The sequence below is a fragment of the Apium graveolens genome, chromosome 5 (assembly GCF_009905375.1).
Source record: "Apium graveolens cultivar Ventura chromosome 5, ASM990537v1, whole genome shotgun sequence".
Lineage (NCBI taxonomy): Eukaryota > Viridiplantae > Streptophyta > Magnoliopsida > Apiales > Apiaceae > Apium > Apium graveolens.
Window position 1 is genome coordinate 17,640,304 of NC_133651.1, and position 20,081 is coordinate 17,660,384.

At 36.7% G+C, this 20,081-nt stretch overlaps 2 protein-coding genes, 1 non-coding gene and 1 pseudogene across 3 annotated transcripts; all 4 read left to right on the forward strand.

Moving 5' to 3' along the window:
* The first annotated feature begins 5,842 nt into the window (after positions 1 to 5,842).
* On the forward strand, positions 5,843 to 13,620 carry LOC141659867 (AAA-ATPase At5g17760-like; annotated as a pseudogene).
* Positions 13,621 to 15,604: 1,984 nt separating this feature from the next.
* On the forward strand, positions 15,605 to 15,676 carry TRNAH-GUG (transfer RNA histidin (anticodon GUG)). Its single transcript has one exon. It is a non-coding gene; the product is annotated as a tRNA-His (tRNA).
* A 502-nt stretch (positions 15,677 to 16,178) lies between these two features.
* Positions 16,179 to 18,168, forward strand: LOC141723542 (uncharacterized). The gene is made up of 3 exons (XM_074525372.1): positions 16,179 to 16,307; positions 16,607 to 16,839; positions 17,775 to 18,168. The coding sequence occupies exons 2-3, from the start codon at positions 16,672 to 16,674 to the stop codon at positions 17,967 to 17,969; spliced, it is 363 nt and encodes a 120-aa protein (XP_074381473.1). The 5' UTR covers positions 16,179 to 16,307; positions 16,607 to 16,671; the 3' UTR covers positions 17,970 to 18,168.
* A 1,483-nt stretch (positions 18,169 to 19,651) lies between these two features.
* LOC141659868 (protein FAR1-RELATED SEQUENCE 5-like) lies at positions 19,652 to 20,068 on the forward strand. The gene is made up of 2 exons (XM_074466794.1): positions 19,652 to 19,746; positions 19,828 to 20,068. The coding sequence occupies exons 1-2, from the start codon at positions 19,652 to 19,654 to the stop codon at positions 20,066 to 20,068; spliced, it is 336 nt and encodes a 111-aa protein (XP_074322895.1).
* Positions 20,069 to 20,081: the final 13 nt, after the last annotated feature.

A 20,081-nucleotide genomic window follows, 5' to 3' on the forward strand; every position in this document is an offset into this window, starting at 1 on the left:
TTACAATTCAAGATACACCTCAAACAAAATGGACGATGAAGACAACGAACTACATGATGAAGATAATGGAACAGATGATGACTTGTGACCTGGTACTTTAGCTGCCAGAGTATTGATGGTTTCAATTTATGATATAGAGGCAGTTTTGTAGTTTTGTTATATGCCAGGTTTTTTAGTTGTTTAAATATCTTGATTCTAAGTTATTGGAACTTCAAACTGTTGTTTTCTGGCTCATCCTTCATCCTAAGTCAACAAGAGTTTTTTGTCTTGTTAGGAAATTGATTGTCTTGGTAATGATGGGACTGATATTTCAACCTAAAGGTATGAAATGAAGAAATTGCAGGCACAAGTTAGTTGGCTGTTAATTTATGGTTTTTGTCTGTAATGGAGACAAGTATTATAAATTCAGTACTCTTCCATCTTTACAGATATCAATTTAGAAGTCTGAAGATAGAGCAAAGCTTAGGATGTTAGTTTATGTATGAAAGTTTCTACAACTCTGGGAAACACATGGGAAACACTTGGGATATTATTAGTGAGGGAATTAGTTCTTCCCTGTAATTTTCTCACTCTATTTAATAATATCAGTAGTCTCGGTGGATGTAGGCATTTTACCGAACCACTTAAATCTGTGTGTTTTTAGTATACTGTGGTTTGATATATTTATTGTTGATATTTGTTTCTCTGTGCACTACAAATTGGTATCAGAGCCAAATATTGCAGTACTATATATCAAATCGAAGCTTTCGACAAGACGAATCCAACGCCACAAAAATCACTTCAATCGGAGTTCCGTAGCACCGCCAGAATCTGTTAGAGTGTTGTTGTCAGAATTCAGTTATGGCAGCTGATAGAGGGACAGAAAGAAGTACACCAGCAGAGGATGAAAGTTCTAATGATCAACAACGTGATCTTAGAAGTTCTGTTCGAAGAACCATATTATCCAACACAAAGTTTGAGGTGGAGAAATTTGACGGCACTAATAACTTTGGTATGTGGCAATGTGAAGTATTAGATCTATTGTTCCGAGAAGGATCTGATATTGCTTTGGAGTCCAGGCCAAGAGATTATTCTGATGAAGATTGGAATTATGTCAATCGTCAAGCTTGTGGCACAATTCGACTATGCTTGGGGAAAGATCAGAAGTATTTTGTCATGAAAGAAAATATAGCGGCAAGTCTCTGGAAAAAGCTAGAGGACAAGTACATGACAAAAAGTGTAGAGAACAGACTCTATTTGAAGAAGAAGCTTTTTCGTTTCCAGTTTAAGAAAGGTACTCCAATGATTGAGCACTTAAATAATTTCAATAAAATTTTGGCTGATCTCCAGAATTTAGATGTTGAAATTATTGATGAAGATAAAGCTTTGTTGTTGCTAAATTCGTTACCTGAAAGCTATGAACATTTAACCACAACTGTGTTGTATGGTAAAGATGAGGTTACGTTCGTAGATGTTTCTAATGCTTTGGTGAATAACGAATACCGAAAGAAAGACCAACATGATCATAGGGACTCAACAGCAGAAGCACTAGTTGCGACAAGAGGCAGACAAGTCAATAAATCTGGCGGACAGAATAATAGAGGTAGGTCGAGGTCAAAATCCAGAGCAGTAGATTCATCTAAAAGGCGTCTTGCAAAAGATGAATGTGCATATTGTCACCATAAAGGGCACTGGAAGAAAGATTGTCCAAACAAAGACAAGTCAGCCGCAAACATTGTGCAAAAACCAGAAGAGGAAGAAGTTGCCTTTATAGTTTCTTTATCAGACACAAATTCAGATAAATGGATACTTGATTCCGGCTGTTCATATCATAAGTGTCCGAACATAAATTGGTTTTCAACTCTTGAAGAGATTGATGGAGGTGTTGTGCTTATGGGTAACAATAATGCATGTCAAACAAAAGGAATTGGGATAATACGTTTGAAGATGCATGATGGTACGATCAGGCGACTTACAAATGTAAGGTACATACCTGATTTAAAGAAGAACCTGATCTCTTTGGGTGTTCTTGACTCTGATGGTTACAAGGTAACAATGGAAAATGGAGTTTTAAAAGTTGTGCGAGGTGCGTTTGTTGCAATGAAGGGTACACAAAAAGCAAATCTGTATTTTCTAGACGGAAGTACAGTTACGGGTAGAGCAGCTATCTCAAGTAGCTTTAAGGAGAAGGCATCTGATTCTTCTCGTCTTTGGCAAGCAAGTTGAGGTGAAGCAAGGTCTACTTAAAGCAAATCAGTTTCTTTAGGTCATGCCGGAGAGAAGGCTCTGCAAGGCTTAGTGAAGCAAGGTCTACTTAAAGGAGCCAAGACTGGAAAGTTTGACTTCTGTGAGCATTGTGTACTAGGAAAGCAAACAAGAGTCAAATTTGGTGCTGTTGTTCATCGCACAAAAGGAACTTTGGATTATATCCACACTGATGTCTGGGGACCGTCCAAAAATGCTTCATTGGGAGGTAAGCGATGGTTTGTAAGTTTTATCGATGATTTTTCGAGATATGCTTGGGTATACACCATGCATCACAAACATGAAGTTCTGGATATTTTTCTTAAATGGAAGAAACTGATTGAAACTCAAACTAGAAGAAAAATCAAAAGATTAAGGTCTGATAGTGGTGGCGAGTACAAGTCTGATCCATTTTTCAAAGTTTGTCAAGATGAAGGCATAGCCAGACATTTTTCAGTCCCAGGTACACCGCAACAAAATGGAGTAGCAGAACGGATGAATCGTACCTTGGTTGAAAAAGTTCGATGTGTGTTATCTCAATCCAGATTAAGCAAGACATTCTGGGTAGAAGCTTTGTCATATGCAACTCACATCGTCAACAGGCTGCCTACATCTGCCTTATATGGAAAAACTCCCAAAGAGGTATGGTCTGGAGAACTTGTTTCAAATTATGATTCTTTGCGAATATTTGGATGTCCTGCATATTATCATGTGAAAGAATCTAAATTGGATCCTAGAGCAAAGAAATCAATTTTCTTGGGTTGTACCGGAGGAGTTAAAGGTTTTTGACTTTGGTGTACTAAATCAAAAAGGATTGTTTTAAGCCGAGACGTCACTTTTGACGAGTCTTTGATGCTAAGACAAGCAAGTTCAGAAATTGAAAATGAAAGTCCTAATACTACTTCCAAAGTAGTGCTTGAGGGACCTGAAAATTTTCAAAATAATATGCCTATTGTTGATAATGGTGAAGACGAAAATGACGATGAAGATGAAATCTCAGCTGAGGTGGAGATTCCCTCACCATCACCGGTGATTCTACTTGAATGCATTGCCACTAGTCGACCAAGAAGGGAGATACAGAAACCTGCCAAGTACACAGATTTGGTAGCTTTTGCGCTTCCTATAATTGATGATGATGTTCCATGTACTTATACAGAAGCTATACAAAGTGAAGATAATGCAAAGTGGAAAATAGCAATGGATGAAGAAATGAAGTCTTTATACCAGAATGAGACTTGGGAACTGGTTCAGATTCTGAAAGGAAAGAAAACAATTGGCTGCAAATGGGTATACACCAAGAAAGAAGGTATACCTGGTGAAAATAATATTCGATATAAAGCGAGATTGGTAGCAAAAGGATATGCCCAGAAAGAAGGAATAGACTACAACGAGGTATTTTCACCAGTTGTAAAACATTTATCTATTCGTATTTTGTTGGCATTAGTTGCACAATTTGATCTGGAATTAGCTCAACTAGATGTCAAAACAGCATTTCTTCATGGTACTTTAAACGAAGAGATCTACATGACTCAACCAGATGGTTTTAAAGTTCCGGTTTGTAAGAAATGGGCTTGTAAGCTGAGTAAGTCATTGTATGGTTTGAAACAGTCACCACGACAATGGTATAAGCATTTTGACAGCTTCATTCGAGAGCATAAGTATAATCGCAGCCAATATGATCATTGTGTATATTTCCGGAAACTCCAAGATGGTACTTTTATTTATTTGCTCTTATATGTTGATGATATGTTAATTGCATCTAAAGGTGTGGTGGAGATTGCCAAGCTGAAGATCTTGTTAAATTCTGAATTCGAAATAAAAGACCTTGGAGAAGCTAAGAAAATTCTGGGAATGGAGATCACAAGAGATAGGGGTGCAGGCTCTGTGTGTTTATCACAAACACAATATCTAAAGAAGATACTGGAAAGGTTTGGTATGAACGAAAAAACCCAATCAGTTAATACACCGCTTGCTCCTCATTTTTAGTTAAGTACGAAGATGTGTCCCACAACCAATGATGATAAAAAGAAAATGGAGTGCATTCCTTATGCAAATGCTATCGGCGCGCTGATGTATGTAATGGTATGTACCAGGCCTGATATTTCTCATACTGTTAGTATGGTCAGTCGTTATATGCATAATCCCGGAAAAGAACATTGGCAAGCGGTAAAGTGGATTTTACGGTACATTTATGGTACTATAGGTGCTGGTTTAAAATTTGAAAGAAACAAGGCTGATGTCAATCACTTAGTTGGATATGTGGATTCTGACTTCGCTGGAGATCTGGATAAACGTCGATCAACAACAGGTTATGTTTTTACTATGGCGGGAGGACCAATTTGCTGGAGATCGACATTACAATAAACTGTAGCTTTGTCTACTACGCAGGCATAATACATGACTGTAACTGAAGCATTTAAAGAAGCTATTTGGCTTCTCGGATTGACCAAAGATTTAGGAATTGTTCAGAAAAATGTGAAGGTTTTTTTTTGACAGCCAGAGTGCCATTTGTTTGGAAAAGAACCAGGTTCATCATGGTCGCACTAAGCACATCAATGTTCGTTATCATTTTGTTCGTAAAATTATTGAGGATGGAAGTGTACTACTTCAGAAGGTAAGCACTGCAAATAACCCTGCAGACATGCTAACAAAAGTAGTTTCAGGGTTCAAGTTTAAACACTGTTTAAACTTGATCAACATCTCTCGAAATTAGAGCGCCTAGGGCGTTTTGGAGGCCGCGTTGAGTGAAGTTTCGCCAAGGTGAAGATTGTTGTTTTCTGGCTCATCCTTCATCCTAAGTCAACAAGAGTTTTTTGTCTTGTTAGGAAATTGATTGTCTTGGTAATGATGGGACTGATATTTCAACCTAAAAGTATGAAATGAAGAAATTGCAGGCACAAGTTAGTTGGCTGTTGATTTATGGTTCTTGTTTGTAATGGAGACAAGTATTATAAATTCAGTACTCTTCCATCTTTATAGATATCAATTTAGAAATCAGAAGATAGAGCAAAACTTAGGATGTTAGTTTATGTATGTAAGTTTCTACAACTCTGGGAAACACCTGTGAAACACTTGGGATATTATTACTGAGGGAATTAGTTCTTCCCTGTAATTTCCTCACTCTGTTTAATAATATCAGTAGTCTCGGTGGATGTAGGCACTTTGCCGAACCACTTAAATTTGTGTGTTTTTAGTATACTGTGGTTTGATATATTTATTGCTGCTATTTGTTTCTCTGTGCACTACACAAACAACTACAACTACAAGAGCAATTAATCAAGGTTCAAATTTATTCAGAACATATATGCAAAGAAATAGTAAAATTTGAACATTTTGCCAAATCTTTTAGATATTAGCGATGAAAGTGAAAATAAAAAGTGTATAAAAAGAGATAATCCCAAGACTTGGTGTCCAAGCGGAAATTTGATTAACCAGAGTCATCATAAATCATCTTACCATTACTGTAATGATTTTTGCTTGCATGCTACGATCTTTTATCCTATATATACCCTAACTCCTACTAATTATTCTAAACATTCATCGAAAATTATTCTTAGCTAGCTTAGCCTGGTGAAATTTAATCTTACACTCAGAAAATTATTTCTGCAACATGTCGACGATGAGTATGAATGCTATGCCTTCACCAGCAGCAGTTTATGTTGCATAAGCATCACTTTCATCCTCAGTCATGCTTCTGAGGACCACTTTTCACCAAATAGTTCCTCGTCAGGTTCAAGAATATGTTATCTCTGTCGTATCTCGCTTCTTCAAGAGCCGCATCCCTAATAAAGAAAATTCGGTGCTCACTCTGATAGTCGAAAAGTCTGGAATATTCTTATAGTAACTATCTATTTCAATCATTTCAAACTTACATGTCCACCAAAGCCTCTCCCATAACTAATCGTCTCAAGATTAACAAGCTAAGCCAGAAAAGCGACAGAATTACTGCCAAACTAGCCAAGGAAGAAACTATAACTGAAGTCTACCGAGGTGTTGAGATTACATGGGCATACCTTAACCAACATCCAAATGAAAAATCCGAGAAGTACAAGCAAAATTGGTATGAGCTTCGTTTCGAGAAAATACACTAGGATCTTGTCATGAATTCGTACATACCGTTTGTCCTGGAAGAAGCAAAAAATATGCAACATGCAAGTACTGATATAAAACTTCACACTTACCGGATCAGGGTCTTGGTCATCTGTCACTTTCGTAAATGAAACTCCATTAATGGAGTTTAAGATGTAGAAATGAAACATACATTAATCATGAAGAAGAAGAAGATATTATTTAGTAATGAACAAGTTTACTTTTACAACGCTTATCTTTCTCTCTCTCTCTAACTGACTTATATATCTGACACAAGTCTCATTGTGAGCCACTAATCTGTAACTAACTTTTGCTGAGCTGTGTTGTGCTGGACCTGAGCTGTCATGTGCTGGACCTGAGCTGGCATATCAGACTTTAGCATATCAGACTTTACCATATCAGACTTTAGCATATCAGAATTTATTTCTTTTGCTGAGTCTGGCTGCAACTTTGGCTCTTGCTCTTTGTCTATATGATTAACATCCCCCCTCAAGTTAGGAGGAGAAAACAGATTACAAACTCCTAACTTAGAGTTAAAGAAAAGCAGCTAAGCAAAAGATAATGCCTTTGTAAAAATATTTGCAGGTTGTAAAGAAGTGCTGATGTAGGTTGGTTGGATCATGCCCAATTGTAACTTCTCTCTAACCAAATGACAATCTAACTCAATGTGTTTTATTCTTTCATGAAAAACTGAGTTGGAAGCAATATAAATGGTTGACTTATTGTCACAATAAAGAGTAACAGGAGTAAGAGACTGGATTTGGAAAGTTTTAAACAAATTCAACAACCAAGTCAGTTCACAGCAAGTATCAGCCATACTTCTGTACTCAGCTTCAGCTGATGACCTGGAAATAGTGTGTTATTTCTTGTACTTCCAGGAAATTAAAGAATTGCCGAACTTAACACAGTAGCCAGTAAGAGAATGTCTAGAAGTTTTATCACCTGCCCAATCTGAATCACGGTAAGCAGATAGAGACATTGGATTATGAGAAGACATTAAAATACCATGGCCAGGAGCATTTTTGAGATATCTAACAACCTTATGAGCAGCTCGTAAATGATCAGACCTAGGAGTTGCTATAAATTGTGATAACACTTGGACAGAGTAACAGATATCAAGCCTGGTGACTATAAGATATAGTAATCTTCCCACAATTCTTCTATAGGAAGAGGCACTGGAATCAGGTAAAAGAGGACTGACATTATCTTGGAGATTATAATTTTGCTCAATAGGAATCTTGGATGGTTTAGCAGCTAGTAAGCCTGTATCCTTGAGTATGTCAAGAGTATACTTACTTTGATGTAAGTAGATTCCAGCTGAAGTCCTGGAAACCTCAATGCCAAGGAAGTATTTAAGGGATCCCAAATCTTTAACTTTGAACTTTGTAGCCAAAAATTCAATAACTTGCTACATAAGAGACTTGGAAGAGCCTGTTATCAGGATGTCATCCACATAGACTAAGACTGCCACAAATTGATTGTTGGATGTCAATGTGAACAAGTTGTTGTCAGAATGTGACTGACTACAGCCATACTCTATTAAAGCCTTGGAGAATTTAGTGAACAAACATCTTGGAGCTTGTTTAAGACCATACAAAGACTTTTTGAGTTTGCAAACAACATTAGAAGGATTTGTGATGCTAGTAAGATCAACACAGGTGGACAATTGAAGATATCCAGGTGGAAGTCTCATATATACAGTTTCATTCAAATCACCTTGTAAGAAGGCATTTGTAATATCGAATTGAGAAATTGGTCAATCTTTAGTAGCTGCAACAGCAATAAGTAATCTGACAGTAGTCATTTTAGCAACTGGTGCATAAGTTTCAAAATAATCCAATCCATAAGTCTGAGTGAAGTCTTTGGCCACTAATCTTGCTTTGTACCTTTCAATACTCCCATCTGGCTTGTATTTGATTTTGAACAACCATTTGCAATCTACTATATGTTGATTCTGTGGTTTAGGAACAATTTCCTATGTGTTGTTACTCTTTAGTGCATTCAGCTCAATTTTCATAGTTTGCAACCAGTTGTGATCAGTAGAAGCTTGCTTATAGGTGTATGGTATAGATGACTGAACAGTAGCAGCTAAAAATTTGGAGTATGATGATGACACATTGTCATAAGATATGTAGTTTTGAATTGGATAAGAACAAGAAACATTGTTTACCTGATCAGTTATAGAAGTTGCAGAGTGGGGAATTAGATGCCTTGGCAGACCTGTAAAATCTCTTAGTTTGACAGGAAGAGTTTTGTTTCTTACTGGTCGAATGACAGAAGTAGTTGTACTGTTAGTATCATAATTAGTAGCATGATCAGGAAAATGAACAACAGAATTATCAGTGTCATGTTGTAAAGGAGATGCTGGAAACATCAAGTTATCAGGAGATGTATCAGGAATAGGAGGAGATTTGTCTTTAAATGGATAAATATCCTCTTTAAAGACTATATCTCTGGTAACATAGCATTTCTTAGTATCAAGATCAACCACCTTATATCCTTTTTTATTGAAAGGGTAACCAAAAAATAGGCATTTGAGTGCTTTGGGAGCAAACTTATCACCATCAGTATGGAAATTACTGATGTAACACAAACATCCAAAGTTATTGAGACTTGAATAGTCTGTTTTTTTTAAAATAGAATTTCATATGGGGATTTGTTATTCAAATGAATAGTAGGAAGAAGATTTATAAGATGAGCAGTTGTCAAGACACAATCCCCCCACATGGTAATAGGAACATTTGATTGAAATTTAAGAGATCTAGCAACATTGAGCAAGTGCTGATGTTTTCTCTCAGCAATACCATTTTGCTGAGGACTGTAAACACAAGTAGTTTGATGAATGATACCCAACTCTTGCATTTTTGTTGTAAGAATGGAATTAACAAATTCTGTACCATTTTCAGTTCTTATTGTCTTAATAGTCTTTTTGAACTGATTTGATACATAAGACATAAAAGACAGAAGCAAAGAAGTCACTTGAGATTTATCAGACAAAAGATATAGCCAAGTACACCTTGAGAATTCATCTACAATAGTGAGAAAAGAATTACATTTGCCATGAGTGTTATATCTGTATGGCCCCCAAACATCACAGTGAACAATATCAAAGCACTCACTAACAGAAGACTGTTTATCTGAAAAAGGAATTCTAGTTTGTTTTGAGAATTGACAAACATCACAACAATCAGCATTATCATGAACTCCTAATTCTGGGATTTTTTTAAGAACATACAATGAAGGATGCCCTAATCTTGTGTGCCACTGATTACTTGAGATACTACACACATTAGCATAAGAAATGAGATGATTTGTATGAAGTTTGTACAGGCATGCATCTAATTCACCAATCTCTGTCTTCTTCTGAACAGTAGGGTCCTGAAACAGATATTTTGAAGAAAAAAAAGAAATAATGCAAGCATTATCTGCCGTGAGTTTAGGTATAGATAACAAATTATATTGAAATCTGGAACATATAATACTTCTTTCAGAGTAATTTCTGAATTAAGAATTACATGTCCAGTTTGAGTAACACAAGATCTGTGACCATTTGGAAGAAGCAATTCAGACTCAACATGTTGTATATTGACTAATAGATTTTTATGAGGAGTTATATGGTGTGTAGCACCAGAGTCTAGAATCCAAGTATGTGCAAAAATATTAAACTGAACACTATTGGCTTGACAAACAGGAACAATGCATTGAAGTGTACCTGCACAGTTTGGTTCAGACTTAGCAGTAGTCATCCATGTAGCATTAGAGATAGCAGGTGTTTTGCCCTGAGTCTGTTGAAGTAGATTCAGAAGTTGCTGGTATTGACTTTCAGTGAACATTGAAATAGACTCCTTGTTTGTACCAGTAACAGCAGCAGTTTCAGATTGTTCAACATCAGCAGTTGTGACAGCATTAGCATTAAACTTTTTTGTGCTGATTTGACCTTTGGTTTTGGCTGACCATACAATCTATGCCAATCAGGATATCCATGAAGTGTAAAACACTTATCCTTCACATGACCTTGCATCTTACAGTAGTCACACATCACACTTGGATCTGTGAATTTCTTGAATTACTTTGGCTTAAAGCTAGTGTGCAGTTTTGCATTCATAGCAATGTTTTCAGGAACAACAATCACAATACTAGAGTAGTCTCTCTGATTTTCCTCTTGCAGCAACATTGAATAAGCTTGACTAATATCAGGTAGTGGATTCATGAGCAGAATCTGACCTCTAACAGATGTGAACTGCTCACTTAATCCCATCAGAAACTGACTAAACTTAGTTAATTTCTCATACTCAAACATTTTTTGAGCATTTCCACAAGCACAATTAGTAGCAGTACAAACACACTTAGGTATTGGTGATAGATTGTCAAGTTCATCAATCATGCTTCGAAATGTAGTAAAATAGGTAGTTATTGATTTCGTACCTTGACTTAGAGATGCTAGATCTTTTCGAAGTTGAAACAGACGAGTAACATTACTCTGAGAGTACCTTGCAGAGAGATCATCCCAGATCTGCTTTGCAGTGGTGAGATAAACAACACTTTTACGAATTTCTAATGAAATGGAATTGAGAAGCCAGGATATAACCAGATCATTGCTTCTCGTCCACAAACTCAACTGAGGAGAGTTATTTGCAGGTTTTGGTCGTGTTCCATCGATGAATCCAAGCTTTAATTTTGCAGATAGTGCGATCGTAACCGAACGGCTCCAGTGGTGATAGTTTTGGTTGTTTAACAACTCTGTAACTAGTGATAAGCCTGGATGATCAGATGAACTGAGATAATACGGATGATTTATATCAATGACTGTATTATTCGCCATTGTAGATGTTCGATTACTTTGATTTGATGAGTTTGATCGAAGAGCAGATGCGTATGAGTACATATATATGTATTTATCTAGCTGATGATATTATATAACTAGCTCTAATACCATGTCACTTTCGTAAATGAAACTCCATTAATGGAGTTTAAGATGTAGAAATGAAACATACAGCAATCATGAAGAAGAAGATATTATTTAATAGTGAACAAGTTTACTTTTACAACGCTTATCTTTCTCTCTCTCTTTGACTGACTTATATATCTGACACAAGACTCATTATAAGCCACTAATCTGTAACTAACTTTTACTGAGTTGTGTTGTGCTGGTCCTTCCTGAGCTGTCATGTGCTGGACCTGAGCCGGCATATCAGACTTTAGCATATCAGACTTTAGCATATCAGAATTTATTTCTTTTGCTGTGTCTGGCTGCAACTTTGGCTCTTGCTCTTAATCTATATGATTAACATCATCCTTTAATCTGGATCATTCATCGACATTCGAGACATTGGAAATGGAGCCTAGTGAGAAGAAAGCTCTCAAGGATGACCTGGATTTGTTTTTGAAGCGGAGAGAATATTTTAAGAGGGTAGGAAGGGCTTGGAAGAGAGGATACTTGTTGTACGGGCCACCAGGGACAGGCAAATCAAGTTTGGTAGCAGCTATGGCCAATTATCTAAAATTTGATATCTATGATTTGCAGCTTACAAATGTAGGCAGCGACGATGTGTTCAGGAAATTGTTGCAGGGGATTGTAAACAGATCCATTCTTGTGATTGAAGATATTGATTATAGCGTTGATTTGCCTGATCGAACGACTCAAAGCAAAAAAGCCTAAATCTAAGTCTCTAAAGGTGACTTTCTAATTTTAAATATGTGCTTGTTAATTAATTAAAAGAAGTTTTCTATTTGTTCATAATAATTTTGAGTATCTACACTTTTTATTTGTGGTATCCTCAGTTTTCATTATCAGGACTCTTGAATTTCATAGACGGGATATGGTCAAGCTGTGGAGATGAGAGGATTATAATCTTCAAAACCAATCACAAGGACAGACTTGATCCTGCATTGTTGTGTCCTGGACGAATGGACATGCACATTCACATGTCATATCTTACTATGAATGGCTTCAAGTGTTTAGCTTCCACCTATCTGATACCATGTCACTTTCGTAAATGAAACTCCATTAATGGAGTTTAAGATGTAGAAATGAAACATACAGCAATCATGAAGAAGAAGATTTTATTTAATAGTGAACAAGTTTATTTTTACAACGCTTATCTTTCTCTCTCTCTGGCTGACTTATATATCTGACACAAGACTCATTGTGTGCTGGAGCTGAGCTGTCATGTGCTGGACCTGAGCTGGCATATCAGACTTTAGCATATCAGCCTTTAGCATATCAGAATTTATTTCTTTTGCTGAGTCTGGCTGCAACTTTGGCTCTTGCTCTTAATCTATATGATTAACATCATCCTTTAATCTGGATCATTCATCGACATTCGAGACATTGGCAATGGAGCCTAGTGAGAAGAAAGCTCTCAGGATGACCTGGATTTGTTTTTGAAGCGGAGAGAATATTTTAAGAGGGTAGGAAGGGCTTGCAAGAGAGGATACTTGTTGTACGGGCCACCAGGGACAGGCAAATCAAGTTTGGTAGCAGCTATGGCCAATTATCTAAAATTTGATATCTATGATTTGCAGCTTACAAATGTAGGCAGCGACGATGTGTTCAGGAATTTGTTGCAGGGGATTGTAAACAGATCCATTCTTGTGATTGAAGATATTGATTGTAGCGTTGATTTGCCTGATCGAACGACTCAAAGCAAAAAAGCCTAAATCTAAGTCTCTAAAGGTGACTTTCTAATTTTAAATCTGTGCTTGTTAATTAATTAAAAGAAGTTTTCTATTTGTTCATAATAATTTTGAGTATCTACACTTTTTATTTGTGGTATCCTCAGTTTTCATTATCAGTTTTCATTATCAGGACTCTTGAATTTCATAGACGGGATATGGTCAAGCTGTGGAGATGAGAGGATTATAATCTTCACAACCAATCACAAGGACAGACTTGATCCTGCATTGTTGCGTCCTGGACGAATGGACATGCACATTCACATGTCTTATCTTGCCATCAATGGTTTCAAGACTTTAGCTTCCACCTATCTGGATGTCAAACATGAGCATTGGCGATTCAAGGAGATAGAAGAGCTATTAGGAATCGTGGAAGTCACCCCTGCTGAAGTTGCTGAAGAACTTATGAGGATATGTGATGCTGATGTTTGTCTTGAAGCACTTGTTAGTTTTCTTAAAGAAGAGAAGAAGAAAAGGACTGGTGATGAGCCACTGAAGTAGATAGCAATATTGACTAGTGTGAGTCTAGGACTATAAAAATTACATAGTAGTATTTTTCACACATTTCATTTAACTTAGCCCGGCAGTTCTCTTTTCTATTTATTCTATGTGCCAGTGATATTTTTGTACTGTATTTACTACTACATTGCGTTTGTTTTATCTTTGTTGTCGTTTACATGGTCTTTTAGGAATCTGTTTGGTCATCTACCAGCATTATTCTCTATTTTTTTGAATTTTATTAGCACGGCTCGCATTTTATTCCCTAACCATGATTAAGTGAGTCGTTGATCAACTATGAAAATATTCTCTGTACTAATTCTTCTAGCATATCTTTAGCGTGGAGCTGCTTGTAATGCGCCTGTCCTCCATATTAGTAAACATTATTCAGTCCCCTCTCTGTAAACTTAATCAAGAGGTTTTACTACATGCCTGTACAAAGCCATTGCATATTTTCCACGTGCCATGGCAGAGTGGTTTATGGGTTTGTGGTGAAAACGAAGGTTGATTTGCCTTAATGTTTGGTGGGATTTCAATTCTTGTTACTTTCTCAGAACTTGGCGTTACTAAAGAGGCGAAGAATCTCTCTATTTAAAATTCAGATGTGGAGCACTCCTGCGTTTTTATATCAGGTGTTACTATTAAATATTATCTAAACCGAATATAAAAGCAGCAAAATTGCATCCTTCACAAGTATACTCAACGAGAAGAAAGAAGACAATAACAATGTTAATGAAAAAAACAGACGCAAAACAGTGAGAACCTCCGCATATATCCTGATTCTGATTGAGATTTGGGCTACCTAAATGCCATAAAGTTCATCTCTGTTAAACTAATGTAGCAGTTCTTGAAATTTATTTTCTAATATGCTTCCTGCCATCTACCACAAGTTCCCTCTGACAACCAAAGTAAGAATGATATAGTAGAAATAGCGTGACAATGAACCATCTAGCATTTACTTGAAGTTTTATCAGCAGCTAATGCAGAATCTTAGGAAATAGCCACTGTTTCTAGTCAACATACTAGCTGTCTGCATTATTGAGGATGAACTTTTCAGATGTACTTATTGAATAGAAGTTTTTGTATCAATATTTGAAATTTTTTTATCTCTTGAATTTATCAGAACCAAGTTAATGCAGTTATATTCAAGGGGAGGGGCCGAGGGGGGAAAATATAAATTATGGTGTTGCAATTCGATTAAATTTATCATGCACAAGGCAATTTCATTGCCTGGAATGATGTTCTTAACTCAAGGGCTTAGAGCCAAAGATTGTGTGATTAACCTGCTGGTTGATTCAACTTCACGCTTAAATGAAATCTTGTGATGACTGTCCAAATCCAAGTTACAGCAGGGTGCAAGTGGCCAGTTCCTATTGAATGACAGTAATGCCATGTTGAGGGCACTTGCAAAAGACTAGTCTGTTAGGATCTTTCTACTGATCTTATCCGCAAGCCAAATGTCCCTAAAACACTAGTTACAAAATCTCTCAGAGTGAACTAGGGTCAACAATATGAGTTGAAAATATTTGCTTTAGTTAAGGTGTATCATTGACAATAAAGGACAGAGGGTTGACATACCAGTGCAACTTGGATGGCCGTTGTGCTATATAAAAGAATGATGATGCTGGAATATGTTCCTACTATCTACTAGGAACCATGCATGCACATGAAGGGGGAGGAAAAGGAAAGTTGACTTGAAATGGAATCACAAAAATTCTAGCTTTATTGTGCAAGTTCGCTATAAATTCAGTATCGGGGGAACCAGATGTATCGGAGCACAGGGATGCATAAAAATAAAATGAACATAGAAAGGAGGTCTTACATGAAGGAGAGAGTCTGTTTGGAAGCCAAGGATGATTGCCTGCTTAGCTACTTCCCATCCAAGGGGGTAACTTATCGGCTTTATATATTGCTTATTTGTTGCCACAGCCCTTTGGCCTTTGGCATGAGTTGTTTAGCAGGCAGTTGACTTGGCTACTTTGACAGCTTCCACCCTCTCATGCTAGGCCTTCTCTTCTACCCCTCGCTCATCAGCTAAGGGTAATGTTCCTGTCACAAATCTTCAAAAAAAACAGGAAAACGTTGATTATATGTTAACGTTGCGAAAAATTGTCATCATGTGGCTGTAGTTTAGTGGTTAGAATTCCACGTTGTGGCCGTGGAGACCTGGGCTCGAATCCCAGCAGCCACACCTTTTTTTAGAATTGGCTTCTCAACTGAACCTCCTCCTATCTTTGCTTGATACAAGCTGGTAGATGTAATCTTCATACCATTTGTTTTCACGATCTTTTTAACTCTTGCAACAACTTGTTATCTTCAACAATATGGCATGTTCCACCAGAAGCGTGTATGCTAGGATGCAAGAGAACAGAACTTATAATAGCAATAGGTAGGTTCAAAGCTCAATGAAGTTTGCATAAGCTAAATGACTCATTCCAAGCGTCCACCCCCATCATGAAGAGATCAAACAGTCCAGATTCTTTGGCAACTTTCCGATCCCAAATTGCATAGTCACGAGCAGCCTATTGTTCACATGCAACACTAACCCCGACTAATCCATCAAACAGCTGACAAATCACATTCCGAAAATAATAATCACAATAAATTTGGACACACGCATTAACTATGGTATTCTCATCAAGCAAATCACAATCAATGCCTATGTACAAGGAATTATTAAAAAAAGAAAGATTAGAAAATCATGCAAAAAGCAGTAATGCTGAGGGTAAAATAGTAATTTCATATAATCTTGAGGTCTGAAATAATAAAATCAACAAATTCAGTTGCTAGTAATATTTGGGGTTTTGAGTGTTGGTTTGAAGGTACTCGCTAAACCCTAATTCCTAATTTTTTTTCCATGCTTATCAAATTATACATACATGTACATATATGAATTTTATTTTATTGTTTGCACCACTCTAAAATTGTATGCACAACTCAATTATTCAAGTTGTATATGATTGAATTGGTTAACTCTATATTGAAATTCAAATATATTTGAACTGATTCGAGATGCTAGACTATGTAATTTTGATTTTTCAGATTATGCGTTGAACTTTTTGCTATTCATAATCGTATGTATAGAGAAATGAAACTGAAATTCTTTGTTCAATTATTGTAGAACTGTGAAATTTGAAAGCCTTATAAGTTGGACTGTAAGCGACTGATATAATATTGTGAGCTGTGATGTTTGCGACTATCGTTCGATATGTTGGGAAGAAACCGAAGCCAAAGATGAAGCCGATTGAGCTTAAAACGCCACCGGAGCAGACACAGACAATTACCAGGGTTATATTTGATATTGTTAAAGAGCATGGTCCGCTCACCATTGCAGATACTTGGGAGCGTGTCAAGGTAACTGCTTGCTGCTTTCTCATTATTTCTTCCTTTGTCGAGTATATGACTCTATGTGTAGTTTCAATAAGAAGTGGAATTAAAAAAATATCTTGTTTGAATTTTGCTTACGAATACATCTTAAATTGGCAGCATATAATTGATGTAGGCTTCAGTTTTTTCCTCGTTAGAATGTAGTTGCCACAAATTAAGAGATTTTTACATTTGAGAATTATCACTTTCCTGTAGTATATTAATATATATACACGCTAAATTATAAGGTGAAACAACTTTGATAGCAAGACATAGGAGTTTCTAATCTGATTTTTCTGTTGTTCTTTTATTTCATTTTTTTGTTTGTGTTAAGTACGAGCCTTATTTTGGGCTTTTTTTCCCCTCGAAAGGTGATTAGCATGCTGATTCTGGCAGTTCATGAACTTGAATGTTAAACCAACAGCGGTTTATAAACATTTTTTAGTCTCATTTTAAAAGCTTTGTTATATGCGGTGCTTCTTCAATTGATAATCCTTTTGTGGAGTAGTGTGTTAACATAATACGTAATTTCCTTACTGCCTTTTTGTTTAAACTGTAGTGACTTAAGTTGTCATGTCATCTTCACTTTTAAAGAATTATAGTATGATGTTATTCTTTCTATATCATGGTTCGAGCAATAGAAATGTCTCTTTTACACTATGATGTGCATCCTTGTAGCCTTTGCCTGAAAGAATGAAGTAAACATCTTTGGATCCCGAAATTCATGATCATGCTTTTCAGTCTGTCATGTGTGTTTCGCCTTTTTACCTAAGGATGAATACGAATAGAGTGCCAAAAATAGGATTACTTTGTTAGAAGTGTTAATTCTCACTCTCTTACACGTTATGAATAAATTATGTGATCTTTAGAACATGAATATCACATTCATCCTTTTTATCTCTCTTCTTCATGATTATCATCAGGAAGTTGGTGTGAGAGGACTGACAAGCAAGAGACACATGAAAATTGTTTTGAGGTGGATGAGGGAGAGGCAGAAGCTTAGGCAGATATGTAATCACGTGGGACCACAGAAACAGTTTCTTTACACAACCTGGTTCACAAAACCAAATATCATGCAGAAAAATGCTGGCAATGCTTCTCCACGACCAAAACCATAAATCTACATTAGTGTGTCGGTGAACATCTCCTGATATGTAAGCTTGTCAATGTCACCCTGGATTAGGGAGTGGCTCTTGTAATTATTCTTTTGCTGTTACATTGAAGTTTGTGCTAGGAACTAGGGAAGTTATTATATGTTAGTTTTTGTAATTTGTCTCTCAAACTTAAACGATAATAATAAATTCCATTGTTTTGATGTGTGAGATACTTTACAAACTACTATAATACCTTCCAGAAACATATAGTTACTTAGAAAATTATATTCCCTTTATCTTGGCCAATATTACAATTTAAGCCGGGTGATTTAGAAGATGAAGAAGATACAAGATTTCAAAGAGGAAAAAGGACTTATATGTGCATCCCTGGACATGTTCTCTATCCCAATTCAGCAGAGCCTTACTGATTGAAACGTAAAGTAATGATGTTAGCTTAACATATCTTTCTTCCGGTAAGCCAAATTGCTTAACATATCTTTCTTCCAGTAAGCCAAACTTGAATTCCACGAGCTCTTGAGATTTCTGTACTGTTTTGCCTTTTGCAAGACCTTTTAAACAGCTGCCATTCTCTGTGTTTTGTGTCCCTCTTGAGGTTTTTTCTTAGGGCACGGGTCTACAACAACTGTACAACAGTTGTTGTAGACCTGAATTTAACAAACACTTTTGCAGCCGTTGATCTGGGATTGGAGGGCTGGATCATTGGGGGGACCGCGGAAATTTTCAGCGGTCGGTCAGGACGGACCGCGAAAAAATTTCTGCGGTTGGTACTGCTCCCTTATCCCCAACTGCTCCCTTATCCCCAACATTCCAGCAGATCCTCATTTCACCACACAAAAACATCAAAATTTCAAAAAAAAATCTACTCTCCAAGTTTACATTTTAGGCGATTTTGGGACATTTTCATCAAGAAATTCAAGGTATATTTCTTGTCTTAAATTTCACATTTTCATGGCGGATAAATTATTTGCTCGTATGTTTCGTCATAAACGTCAAAATGAAAAAAAAGAGGCTATTGATTGTAGTTTACATCTTGATAGTTTAAATAGTAGTAAAGAACCTAAAACCCCTGTATATGTTGAAGATGTATATGTTGAAGATGATGATTTTGTAGATAAAAATGAAGAATTTATTAATTTAGATGACGATTTGGTTGATGTTGAAGATGAAAGTGATGGAAATGAGGTTGAAAATGATAGTGATAATGTTGAGGGTGAGGATGAAGATGATAATGTAGAGGATGCAAATTTGTATGAAAATGTTGATGGGGGGAGTTCTATATTTGAATCAAATTTTTCAATGTGTGGATGAGGCCGGTCATTTTTTTAGGGCTTATGCTTTACGAAATGGATTTGCTATTAAAATTCAAGCTAGCCATCGTAATAAAGACAACGAGATATATGGTCGTTTATATGTTTGTAGGCTTTATGGAAAAAGTGTCGTCGCCGAGAGTAATCAAAATAAACGGCGTAGAGAGGTTCTTCCTAAAAGCGAGTGCAAGGTGAGGATGTATGTCAATTATCAAAAGAAAAAACGTCACTGGGAGGTAACTAGCCTTGAATTGGTACACAACCACGGTTTTGTTTCCCCTAGTAAGATGAATGGTACAACGAGAAAGACATGTCAACACCGCGACCCGTAGTTTGATTAAAACGCTTTATGGTTCGGGGGTTCGTAATTATCAAGTGATGAATGTGATTGGTAACATTCATGGAGGTAATGACAAAGTTGGTTTCAATGTTCAACATGTTAGGAATGTGTTAAGAGACGAGAGGAAGAAAAGGTTTGAGATTAGTGACGCCCAAGCGGGGTAGGACTTGTTGCATAGGTTGAATGAAGAAAGTGGTTCTAAATATTTTATTAGGACCGAAGTCGATGAAGAGAATCGCTTGAAGTGTCTAGTATGGATTGATCCGAGATGTATAATGGCTTACCAAAATTTTGGCGATGTTATGACTTTTGATACCACTTATCGGACAAATAGGTATGCAATGCCATTTGTCCCATTTACCGGAGTCAATCATCATTATCAATCGGTAATTTTCGGGTTTGCATTGATGCGGGATGAACACGCGTCGACTTTTGAGTGGATTCTTTGTACTTGACTTGAAGGTGTGG

Bases quoted from the DNA above. Each gene is read 5' to 3' on its own strand.
- LOC141723542 (XM_074525372.1), top strand. From the start codon at position 16,672: ATGTTTGCGACTATCGTTCGATATGTTGGGAAGAAACCGAAGCCAAAG. The intron at 16,840-17,774 runs GTAACTGCTTGC...GATTATCATCAG, and splicing joins ATACTTGGGAGCGTGTCAAG to GAAGTTGGTGTGAGAGGACT.
- LOC141659868 (XM_074466794.1), top strand. From the start codon at position 19,652: ATGAATGTGATTGGTAACATTCATGGAGGTAATGACAAAGTTGGTTTC. The intron at 19,747-19,827 runs GTTTGAGATTAG...ATATTTTATTAG, and splicing joins AGAGACGAGAGGAAGAAAAG to GACCGAAGTCGATGAAGAGA.